The 12,431-nt window shown below is 48.3% G+C and overlaps 1 protein-coding gene across 2 annotated transcripts in view; it reads left to right on the top strand.

The window, feature by feature from the left end:
* LOC146197624 (DNA damage-binding protein 2-like) overlaps positions 1–12,431 on the top strand; it is a 52,047-nt gene that overhangs the window by 25,715 nt on the left and 13,901 nt on the right. The window contains exons 6-8 of one of the 2 annotated variants that reach the window (XM_084599531.1): positions 3,385–3,527; positions 4,921–5,082; positions 8,065–8,149. In XM_084599531.1, coding sequence (XP_084455657.1) covers positions 3,385–3,527; positions 4,921–5,082; positions 8,065–8,115 — 356 coding nt within the window. In that variant the 3' untranslated portion in view covers positions 8,116–8,149. Of the gene's footprint in view, positions 1–3,384; positions 3,528–4,920; positions 5,083–8,064; positions 8,150–12,431 lie in introns of those variants that run through there. The other variant, XM_084599530.1, reaches the window with a different exon arrangement.

The raw sequence follows: 12,431 nt of genomic DNA on the forward strand, positions 1-12,431 counted from the left end.
CGCTCTTCACCGGGCTACCGCGCGTGCGAGGCGGTATGAAAAGCGTCTAGGAAGGCAACGTTGGGCTTCATGGTGTGAGCGCCTGTCCTCCAAGCAGAGTAATCGACAACTTTGGAGAGTGTTTCACGCCATGGAGCGCTCTTCTCAAGTTTCTGATTACACAGAGAGCATTCGCCTTGCTATGAATGTAGATGAGGACACATTTGCAAAACAGGCGGCCAGACAGTTTTTTCCCCACTATGATTCCACCTCAACTTCTCCACCTTGCTTACCGGTTACCGAACCCCCCGATGAGATTACTTCTGACCTAACCATGGCAGAGCTGCTGGCCTCCATTGAACGCCTCAAATCTAACTCTGCTCCCGGCCACGACGGCATACCTAACTCCTTATTCCGCAACTTGGAAGGGACTGCTTTGCAGGCCCTGCTTGATGCATTCAATGACGTGTGGCATTCTGGTGTCATGCCGGACGAGTGGAAGCATTCTATTGTTGTTCCAATACCGAAGTCAGGTCATCCTCCAGTATCTCTCTCGGCCCTTCGTCCAATTTCCCTGACGCCAACAATCTGCAAGCTTTACGAAAACATTCTCGCCACTCGCTTATCGTGGTGGTTGGAATCCCATGATTGTTATCCAGAATCCCAAATTGGCTTCCGCCCGCATATAGGAACGGAGGACGGTCTTGCTACTTTGGCTGCTGACGTGCTTCACCACTCTCCGCACAGTCATCTTGTTAGAACTGTGATCGCTACAGATATAACAAAGGCATATGATAACATCCTTCACTCAGCCATTCTTGCCTCCCTACAAACTCTTGGTCTTCCTCACAGGTTTCTCCTCGCCATTCACGCCTTTCTAACAAATAGAACATTCAGTGTGCGTGTCCATGGAAAGCCCTTTGGTCACTTCCCCTCAAACAGAGGAGTGCCCCAGGGCTCCGTTCTCGCCCCTACTTTATTTAATGTGGCCTTCATTCCACTTATTCGAGCCCTAGAGGCCATCCCTTCTATACGGGTGCTTGCGTATGCCGATGATATAACCTTATGGTGCTGTCACCCAGATACGTCTGTCCATCAGGCGGCCCTCCAGCATGCGCTGGATGTATTGACATTTCGCCTCCCTCCTTTGGGCCTAACTCTTTCGCATACAAAATCTTGTTTCATTCGAATTGGAAATAAAGCTGGCTTACGGAAAGCTCCCAATATAAATTTTATGATAGATAATATCCCAATTCCTCAGGTACAAACCGTTCGCATTCTTGGTCTTCTTCTACATTCCTCTGGGACTGGCACACCGTGGCTGACAGCCATCCGTAAGACCGCTCACGCTACTTTAGGTCTCATTCGTCGCATAGCTATGCGCTCTGGCGGCGCGCGTGCTCACACGGCCCGCCAGCTTGTTCGCTCTGTCCTCCAGCCACGTATAATATACCAGGCACAGTTTCAACGTCTCACCCGCAGACAGTGGGACTCCCTTGAGGCCATCAATCGTGAGGCTATGCGTGCAATAATGTACCTCCCCCGCCTAACACCCATACCCGTACTTCAGGAGTATGCCCAGCTAAATACGCTCACTGAACTCGTTGATCAGCGGATGGCAAGCAGAGCTCGCAAGCAGTCTTTACAACTACATCATTTAAAGACACTACCTCCATGGTCGTACTGCCAGCTCACGGACAATCGCCCCACTGCTTCCTCGTCGGTATTATCCGCACATCTGCCTGAAGGGTGCATATTATATACCGATGCATCACATACTGCAGAGCGAGGAGTTACTGCCGTGTATAGTCCCTCTCATCCGCATCTCAACACTCACGTGACATATACCGCAGATACGTGCACCCCTCTGGCACTGGAACTCCAAGCAATTTACAATGCTATACATTCCCTCCCACCAGTTCCTACATTCAATGCAGTTCATCTTTACACAGACTCTCTCACTGCCCTTAAACAGCTTAAGGCCGTTCGACGCACATTCCAAATAACACAGTCCATACATTTGCTATGTTCAAAGTACCCATGTCCTATTCGCATACACTGGATTCGCGGCCATGCTCGCGATCCACATAACATACAAGCAGATGCTATGACGCATATAAACACATCAGACGATCCACCACCTTCCCCTCTTCCCCAGATCCGTTCCTGTCCCACGTTTCCGATTCGCAAGTTCTGCGCCACCGAACACGCGCTCTCATTCCTCCGTGTTCGCACCCTCTCCCCCGTAGTCTTACTCGGCAGGAGGAGGTGACAGTGCGCCAGATCCGGGCAGGGGCGGCTCTGACCCCATCTGTTCGACATCGATGGCGGGAAAAAGACCTACCAGTGACTGACAGGTGCCCTCACTGTGACACTCCACCTGACGTCTGCGATGTGCGCCACTTGTTGTGGACATGTCCATCAACAACGCCCATCAGGCAACGGATAATCATGAAGGTGGGCCTACGGTGGAATCGCGATAGTGATTATGACCAATGGACAATCGCTATACTGCCAACCTTCTCGAATTCATAAGCACAACTGGACTGCACTCCTTCTTTTAACTTTCTATCTCCTGCATCCCATTCCCCCTTTCTCGACTTATGCCTTGTGGCAAACTCTTCGAAAAAAAAAAAAAAAAAATATAAGCTATCCATACATGTGTTCTTACTTTATATATTGTACTCTCCTTTACGAACTTTCTGCTTTGTTGAGCTTTTTTCATTGATTTTATTATTGATCAACTTCTTTATTTTTTGTCGTGCTGCAGTGACGTATGCATTGTATAACACTTTTGGATGCCATAGTCAAATTGTTAGTGAACTTCTGGAATTTGCTGTTTGCTTCTGCTATGTTGTGTACTGGTTTCCTGGGCCGTCAAGCTGTTTGTACAGCTTTTAGCCCAGGCAACCATCCACTTGTTGGAAAATAAATTTGATTTGATTTGATATTTTCCCACTGTGAATGGTTATTGTGGACACAATGTTATTGTAATTCATGATTAAAAAATATATGACAGGTAACATTCCATAAAAATGTTGCCAAATGTACACCCAATTGCCTAATTCTCCTGTACTCATTTCTTAGCTTTGGAAAATGAAAGGCTATCAAATTTTATTGTATCAAAATGCTATACAACCTTTGGCAAGAATATACAGCTCTCCAGATTTCCTTCTGGGCCATGCTGTGTGGCTTGACTATGCTTTGCCAGTGTTCTAAATAAGTTGAACATGAGAATGCAGCTCAGAATTTGAGAATTGCTGGAGGCCTACTGTACTGCTCAGAACCAAATGCTCAGAGCCAGTCCCAAGATCTACCTTAGCCGAGGGATGTTCATTTCTTGTACTCACAGCCGCTTGACGAGTGTTGCAGTGTTACTAGACTGCTTATCTGATGCCCATGCAGCTTACTTAAGCCCATCAGACCGAAGCTCGCTGCTGACCACTGACCAGAAGAATGAGCTGCGGGTGTACCGAGGGCCTGCCTGGCAGGAGCCACTGGTGATTGCCCACCCACACCGCCAGTTCCAGCACCTCACACCAATTCAGGTGTGTATGTGGATTTTTTTGTGCAGTGCATACCTATCACAGGTCTTCAAATCTTCGTCGCATTATAATCCTAGTTGATGACCGTGGTGACTGCATTCCCACTTTCAATGTCTTTATTCTTCGGAAATTCCATCTGGCTTTCCCAATCATTTTCTGTATCATCTTTTGTCCAACTCCACGGAAGCCCTTTACGACCTTTGACTATATGCCATAATGGTCAGCACCACCACTTTCAGTGTAAAGACATCGCTCTCTCCGGCGACACGTTGGATCCCACTTTCCCATTCAGCTGTATTGAGTGCAGTGCAGCGGCGGAATGTCTGGAAGCGAATGCTACGGCTATTGCATGGAATTCTGCAAATTTGATGTTTCTTGATGAGGCGATGCTATAAATTGTGAATAGATCAATACCATTGAGTGGGACCCATCATTTACCCTCTAGGTGGAAATGGCATTACAGGGTGGTATAAAGGGTGTCTCCACACTGAAAGCAGGAACAAGAGCATCAAGGCATGTTACCGTTGACATATGGAGCACCAGAGCCACCACCTGACATCAAAAAGTGCACCAAATGTTTTGCACACACTGGCTGCTAATGACCCTGTCTATTTTATAGTGGAACACTGGTGTTTTCAACAAAAAATGAGAATAGTTCAATGCTGCTGAGCCGAATGTGGAGCGAAAGCATCAGCTGCGGGTGACCGAGTAGCGTTCTTCGTCTTCTTTGCGGCTGTTCAAGGTCATTTGTGACTGCGGCCACGGACTACGCGACGGGCCGAAACCTGTCGTAATGTTGCTCTTGCAACAAAAATACAGAACTGTGAACCTGAATCAGTTATTTCAGTAGCTACTGAGTCTAGTTGCGTATAGCTCAGTTGAAAATTTTCTGTTCCTTAGCTTTCTTTTCTTAGCTTTCTTAGCTAAGCTTTTCTTAGCTTTTCGCTCACCTGCTAGCATGAAGGATGCTTGTAACCCTAGAAGAAGAAATAGACCTGGTAGGCATGTAATATGGAGGACAAATTGCCGATATTTGGTAACATGATGGATTCGAGGTGAAAATAAACATAGGAGGTGTAAGAGAACTGGTGGCCAGAGGATATGAGCAGCGTATAAACAACGTGGGAGGCGCAAGACACAAGATAAACATGCTGGTGTATCTCACTTGTGTCTAGTTAGTCACACAGTGTTCACACAGTGTTTAGCTGTATTGCACCAATCAGGCCTAACTGCCACCATAAGTCAGGTCAAGAAATTCGCAACTGCAGCTGGCACTATTGGTAGTACTCATTGAAGATAAGTGGGAAAGCCCCTAACCCTGCATTGGACACAACTGTACATCCATGCAGTTGCAAGGTGAGTCCCCACAAGTTTCAAGCATTTTTTGCTGTTGCAGGCCAGCTGGCATCCATTGGAGAACCTCATTGTTGTGGGACGTTACCCAGACAAAAACTTCTGTGCCACTGACACCGTGCGGGGCATCGACGTCTTTGACGGTGACACAGGAGAGTCCTTTGGGAAGGTGCAAGGCTCCCTGGATGTGCCAGGCATCTGCTCGGTTAGTGCTACTCCTGACATTTCACGTGCCTGTAGCTTAGTACAGTCAGTCAACGTTAGATCGAACTGAAATATATAGAATGATTGCTTATATCGAGCTGTCAGATTATTTCTTTGAATATCCCATGCAAAAATATAGCAGTGTTCATATTTATCAAAGTCCTATTCGATGGAATAATTTATATATTGAACTGCATACTAGCCCCTAGAAAGTGCCGCTTCTCCTAAGGGAGCTCTCACTATCACATTTGGTGCATAGAGCTGGGTTGGCTGCATGGCCTTGGGCACCTGCTGGCAGTGTTAGCACTGTAAAACCTCATGGTATCATGCACATCCAGCGCGCTTGAGGCTGGGCTTTGATCTAGCACGCTTGTTTTCAGTGCGACACTGCTGTGTGGGGAAGCCAGCCTAGCTGACTGAACGCTTGTGGCTGCTCTTGCGTGGCCTGCGCTGTAGAAAACACGGAAATTGGCTGCACCTTAATTTTCATGGAGGTAATCGTGCTTTTATATTTGTACTGGGAGCAGAGTAAAATCTTGGTGATACGAATCCGGTTGATACGAATTTCCAGATGATACGAATTTGCGAAATTTCCCGGCCAGAGTGCATTGTGTACAATGTGCAAAATGCCGGATGGTCCGTACACTCTCCCGCGCAACTACAGATGATCTGAGCACGTGAACTGCGACCACAACCTTGAGCACTACGCACTGCCCGCACATTGTTGACTCCACAATTGCCAGCCGCTCTGTATGTACGCATCACGAGCAGTTTGTGGTAACGCGTGTTCTGCACCCCGCTGACGTCACGATTTTCTGTCGGGCTCACGCCGCGAATAGAGTCACTCGATAATTTTCAGAGTACCGCGAAGGTCCCATCGCGTACTAGCAACCATGACCGGCGCGGCCATGAAGCTTCCAACTGCTCGAGGACTATATTCAAGCCAAATGTAGAGGGCATTTTGAAAGCAGCATGGACATTTGCCTGTGCATTGCATTGAAGAGCATCGTAGACACTTTAGAAACGGTATATAGAATTAGCAAACTGTGAACGGTAAGCTTGTGTGGAAGGCTGAGCGGCGTTCTGCATGAGGATCATTCCAGTGCTCATGCAGGACTGGAATGCTCTATCGATTAATCCGACAAAAAGCTCTATCGATTAATCCGACACTTTGCTATTCTGTTGTGATTTTCATGGTATCGTTATCACTCGCACTTTCTTGCCTTCCTCGATTACCGCCGTAAATGATCACATTGAGTGATTATTTATGGCGATGAAGATGCTAACAAACTGTATGTCGTCGTACGTGTGCACACACTTTGACGCAAGCTCACTCGTGCTTGCTTGTTAAACACCTTTATTGATGTAATCAATTATCACTGTTAATTCACTAAGCATTGTTGCTCGTTTTCAGTCAATTGAGGTCGTTTAAGTCATCGTTTGACTTATTGGTCGTTTCGTATTCATGATGAGTCATACTTAGTCATTGAAATCATTATCACTCATTGCCAAGTTTTACTCGTTTCTACTTAGTTACAGCCATTCAAGTCGTTTCACATATTCGTCCTTTTGTATTCATGATGAGTCATACCTAGTCATTGTAGTCATTACCACTCATAGCTAAGCATTTTTACTCATTTCCAATCAGTTGCGGTCATTTCAAGTCGTTTCACATATTGGTCGTTTTGTAGTCATGATGGGTCATGCCAAGTCACTGTACCATTACCACATTTCCAATCAGTTGCAGTCATTACAAGTCGTTTGTCATATTGGTCATTTCATAATCATTGCAGTCATGTTACTCATTTCCAAACAGTTCCGAGCATTTCAAGTTGTCGTTTGACATATTTGTTTTGTAGTCATGATGAGTCATACCTACTCACTCGTCATTTCCACTCAAAGCTAAGCAATTTTACTCGTTTCCAATCAGTTGTGGTCAATTCAAGCCATCGTTTGTCGTATTGGTTGTTTCATATTCATTAGCAGTCATGATGAGTTATGTCGTCATTGTAGTCAATACCATAATCGCAAAGCATTTTACTCATTTCCAATCAGTTGCGGTCATTACAAGTCGTAGTTTGACATACTGGTCATTGCAAGTCATTATTAATCATCATTATTAGTCATTATCATTAGTCATTAACCATATCGATGTCTATAACTTTTTTTCATTACCTACCTCATGAATCGTTTTTATTCTTCATCTCCCTCCACACAAGTCCGCTATTTGCTAGCAACACAAGCGCACAGATCATGCGCACACATTTTCGCTATACCAGCAAGCCTAGAAAGGCTTTAATCTTAAAAATCTTTCCGGTCGCATGCAGATTTCTGCAGCCGAAGGCTCTGTAGCCCGGCATTATGCCGCCAAGTACTTCTTACTAGAAAAAAAAAGCACGAGCAACAAAACACGGACGCAAAATACAGCAATCTCCGCACACGCTGTGCGGTGAAAGGCGTCCACGCTGTGACTGTTTGGAAGCTGAATGGCGAAGGCGGGCCGCGGCGCACCACGTGACCCATGCTGACATCGGTGGCACAGTGGCGCGAGAAAAAGAATCACGGTACTCTGAAAATTATTGAGTGACTCTAGTTGCGAAAAGCTTTCAGCGGCGTGTGGTCCTAAACTACAGACGTCGCAACCGCCGTAGCTGGCGGTGGCGTACGGGGCGGGTGCGCACGGACCGGACATATCGCTGGCTCTGCGATTGCGATCTGCGAGCAGTTTACGGCGCCGCGCGGCTAAAACAGCCAACTAGGGAGGGCTGGGAGGTGGCCCTGTCCAGCTCGGACCTGGAGGCCCAGCGTGCCCTGGTCCAGAGAGCTCGGGCAGCGGCGGTGGCCAATGGAGTCCCGGAATAGGGTCTGTCACTCAGGTCCACAACCATACACACCTCCTTTTCCCAAATCATTTCATTGTAAATAAATGTTTTCTCCTCCTCTCGCATGTCGCCGCCCCCATTCATTCTGTACGCGGAGGCAGGCGGACCGCACATCGCCGGCATGGTTTGCAGCGGCGCGTGGCTGTGAGTAGTAGTCGGCAGCGTGTGCGCACGGGCCGCGCATCGTAGACTTCGCGACCGTGCGTCGCCGACGTCGTGATTGAGTGTCGCGCGTGTGCGCCGCGAGTGGCGAGCTGTGACCGCGCGACCGTAATAAACCTTCTGGGACGTAAACATATATGCGCGACTGCTGCATACTTAATTTCGTTCGTTTTGATGAAACGAATTTTTTTGTGATGCTATAGTGGTGTTTCGTGAAGCGCCTGTAGATCACCATCTTGCCACCGAGCAGTGCGGACGTGTTTCGCATGGGCTCCGGAGATTTGCGCATCACTGGGCGAACATACGGACCTAAAGGACCCGGAAACTTCTTACCGAGGTCAGTAAGGGTGCCTAGTACCCTCCCGTCACCTTTCTTGGGAGGAACCACCAATTTTAGCCCGTTTTCGGGTACCTTTGCTTTCGAGCCGCATATGGTCGAGCTAGGCCTATTTTTAGTCCTAGCACAACTAAGGAACCCACTGCTGGTGCCGGTCTACGTCTAGCCAATCGAGTCAGTACACCGTGCAAGGGGAAGATATTCCTCCTGAAGAATATCACAACCCCGATTTATGAACCCACGCCTTCGAGGCCCAGGACCGGGTGCACCCGAAGAAAACAAACGCTACATCAGCGTGTGATATTACACCCAAAGACGGCACCGGCAATACCGTCAAACTGGAGACGTCTTCCCCGAAGCGTCGACCAATCTGGAAGAGGAAACCGCTTCCACGCCTGCTGGCAGAGGACTATATAGTGATATTCAGACCCAAAGGAGGACTTGACCTCCGCTCCCAAACCGCCAACAACCTACTGCAGAAGGTCTGCCAGGGCTGCGAAGTAGACTTCGCCACTGCCAGAAAGCAAGACCAAGTATGCATAAACCCGACCAATAATTCATTCACCGTGAGCTTCCCGTTGCGAGAGAGAGCCAGCAAGTATGTCAACCTTCAAAACTTGCAAATAGAAGACCAAATGTACCAGGTCAGCGTTTACGTGGCGGCCCCGGACGAAGCCGTCAAGGTGATCGTCTACAACGCACTGGACGACCAAACCCACGAGGAAATCCTCAAGGACATCACTGAGTGATGTCCTTGAGGATTTCCTCGTGGGTTTCCTCGTGGATTCCCTGAGGGACTGCCAGGTTGCCAACACCAGGCGGCTAGGCATGGCATCGGCACTGTTATCTTCACCGGGACCAACAGAGTGCCCAGGCAAATCCGATTCTACGGAGGGCTCTACACGTGCTACCCTCTCAGAGCAAAAGTGGAAGCCTGTTTTAATTGCCGACAAGCTGGCCACAGGGCTGAAGTTTGACCAAGAGAAAGGACGAACTTATGCGGCCTCTGCAGGAAGGAGCACCTGGCAAAAAAAGAACCAGATTTCACACCGACATGCATCCTATGCAGTGGAGACCACTACATACACTGGAACGAAGAAATGCAAGGGGTGCGTTTTGAGAGACCCGGGAACCCCCAGCAAGGAAAAAAAACAGCCACCGTTTTCAACGAAGCGCGGCTGCACGGACAACCACTTCATCACAACCAGAGACAACACGAAGCCCCGGAGCAGATCCAAGTCTATTGACTAGAGAAACCAGAGGAGCCGAGGCCGATCCGACTCCTTCCCGCCCCTACCGAGAGCTGAGAGCAAAGAGGGCCCTCCTAAACAGGTGTACCGGAAATTGCAGTACAACTCCCAAGACAGAGACAGAGGGTAAATGGCGGAGCTCAGGCCAATAATTCACCAGTAAAACGAGGCGATCGGTGAAGTTAAGACGGTGATTTCAAACCAGAAAAGAAATCTCCACCCCTCCCCACACAAAAGGAGACTCCGAGCCCTTCGATAGAATATACTCCATGGGACCCAAACAACTCGGTACCCGCATCTGCGAGGTCCTCGCAAGCCACTTCACCACAGCGTAACAGCCCCCCGGCTAAAAAGCGAACCAGGGAAATGACTACAGAGTCGGAGAACCCCACCCTCAAAGACATAATTCAACTCATACAAAGCTCGAACGCTAGCTTGGAAGAGAAGATCACGAAAACCGCTGAGAAAAACAGAGCCGATATAAAAGGCCAGATAGTTGGGCTTTCCATGCAGCTAAACAGCCGCATGGACTCCCTTGAAGCACGGCTCAGCCAAACGGAGGCTACAGTGGCCATTATGCAAATCCAGCTCAAGAACCATGTGGAAATCCTTGCAGGCTCAACAACTTCCGAACCCAACCCATCTGAATCTACAAGCCACAACATCTGATGACTGGAGGTGGGATCTGGATCTACAAGCTACAACATCTGGTGATTCGAGGTGGATCAGAATCTGCAAGCCACAACATCTGGTGATCGGAGGTGGCATCTCAAGCAACAAGCAGGCGCAACAATCGGCCAACAAGAGAGCAGCTCGGAACATCGATCGCATGTGTGGGTGAGTGCTTGGCTTTTCTTCTGATGTGGACCAGGTTCTAGAACAGGGTTAGATTTTAGAACTGGTAAAAAGAGTGTGGAAACGCCTTTAGGTTTGGTAGTTTGCACAGTTGTTTTGGAAGTAGCCGACACTCGGAGCGATCATGGACCTACAAAAGCTGCAGAAACCGGAACTGTTGCAATTGTGTGAGGAATTGGGAATTGATAAAAGTGGTTTGGCACGAAAACCTTTGATTATAAAGGCAATCACTGATTTGGGAACCGATGATGAGGAGCTCAGTGAAGCATGGAACCTCATCGCCCAAAAAAAGGAGGAGCAGCTCAGACAGCAGAAAGAGCGGGAAAAAGAGGAAAAGGCGCGTGAACTTGAGAGGGAAAAAGAGGAAAAGAAGCGTGAAATTGAGAGAGAAGCAAAAAGGCTGGAGCTAGAAGTTGAGCTCCGGAAATTAGAACTAGAGTTGAGCAAGAGGTCGGGCAATTGTCCCCAGCTAGCGGTACCTCTTCTCAACAAGGAGGCAGGTTTCAAGATGTCAAAGTACATGCAGCCATATGTGATATCAGGGGATATCGGTCTGTATCTGGTTAACTTTGAGCGAACATGCGAAAAACTGTCCTTCCAGCGAGACACGTGGTCTCAGAGATTACTGACGGTTCTGCCCTGCGAGGCAGCGGAGGTTGTCGCGCGGCTTAGCAAGGAGGACGCGGACAACTACGAGAAGGTCAAGGCTTGCCTTCTGAAAAAGTATAGGCTTAGCGCCGAGGCGTTCAGACAACGTTTTCGGAAAGCTAGTAAGACCAGGGACGAGAGTTACCCTGAATTCCTGTACAATTTAAGAGTCAATTTGGGCGAGTGGCTAAAGAGCACTGATTCCTACAGTGAGAGGGATGCTGTAGTCGAGCGAATTCTTTTGGAGCAGTTTTATAACTGCCTCCCAGAAAAAGAAAGAAATTGGTTACAGGACCGAGGCGACATTAAGTCGGCAACTGAAGCTGCCGAACTCATTGAGGACTATGCTTCGCGCCGACAATTCAGCAACCCAGTAGTGGTTAGGCCCCGCAATTCCAAGTCGAGTGTGAATAACCGTCAGAAAAGGCACTTTGCTAGATTTGCAAACGAAGAAAGGAAGGCTTCTTCAGGCAAACGCCCTAGAAAGGACGGCAGTGAGAAAAGTGAGGAAGTGACCAACGCGCAGAACACAAAGAATAAGCTTGAGGCTAGGAAGCCGCTCACATGCTTTAGGTGTAATGAGCAGGGTCACATTGCCGTCAACTGCCGGAAAGAAAAGATTGCTTTCTCGTATGTCAGTGACTGCGATGAAAACATGCAGCTTTTGGAACCCTACCTGCATGACCTAGTAGTCAACGGGAAGCCGTGCAAGGTACTGCGCGATTCGGCCGCAACGATGGATGTTGTCCATCCGGCGTATGTGTCGCCTTCCGACTATACAGGACAGTGTGCGTGGATCCGCCAGGTAGTGGAGGAACAGAGTGTGTGCTTGCCAATCGCGAACGTGGTCATCGAGGGCCCTTTCGGCAAGTTAACAACCGAGGCTGCCGTTTCAGGAAAGCTTCCTAAGTGCTATCCGTATTTGTTCTCCAACAAATCGGATATGCTACTGCGAAAGAGGGGCATCCTTTTCGGAGACAGAGTTGTGCCAGCCTTAACACGTTCAAAGGCGCGAGAACTAGCTACACTGCTAATTCCAGAAAAATCCACCGCGGAGGAAACGACAGCTAAAACAGTGGTCGATGCGGAAGACAGTGGGTCAGAAAACTTTGAGAGCAAGGCATCTCAAATAAGTCAACTTGAAAGTGATCTTGATGAGACGCGGAATGAGGACGTCCTTGGGAGTAACCTCTTGCCGCCAGCGTCTAGTAATCTA

This window comes from Amblyomma maculatum, chromosome 3 (genome assembly GCF_055883805.1).
Source record: "Amblyomma maculatum isolate TAMU_Amacu chromosome 3, ASM5588380v1, whole genome shotgun sequence".
In the NCBI taxonomy this organism is placed as follows: domain Eukaryota; kingdom Metazoa; phylum Arthropoda; class Arachnida; order Ixodida; family Ixodidae; genus Amblyomma; species Amblyomma maculatum.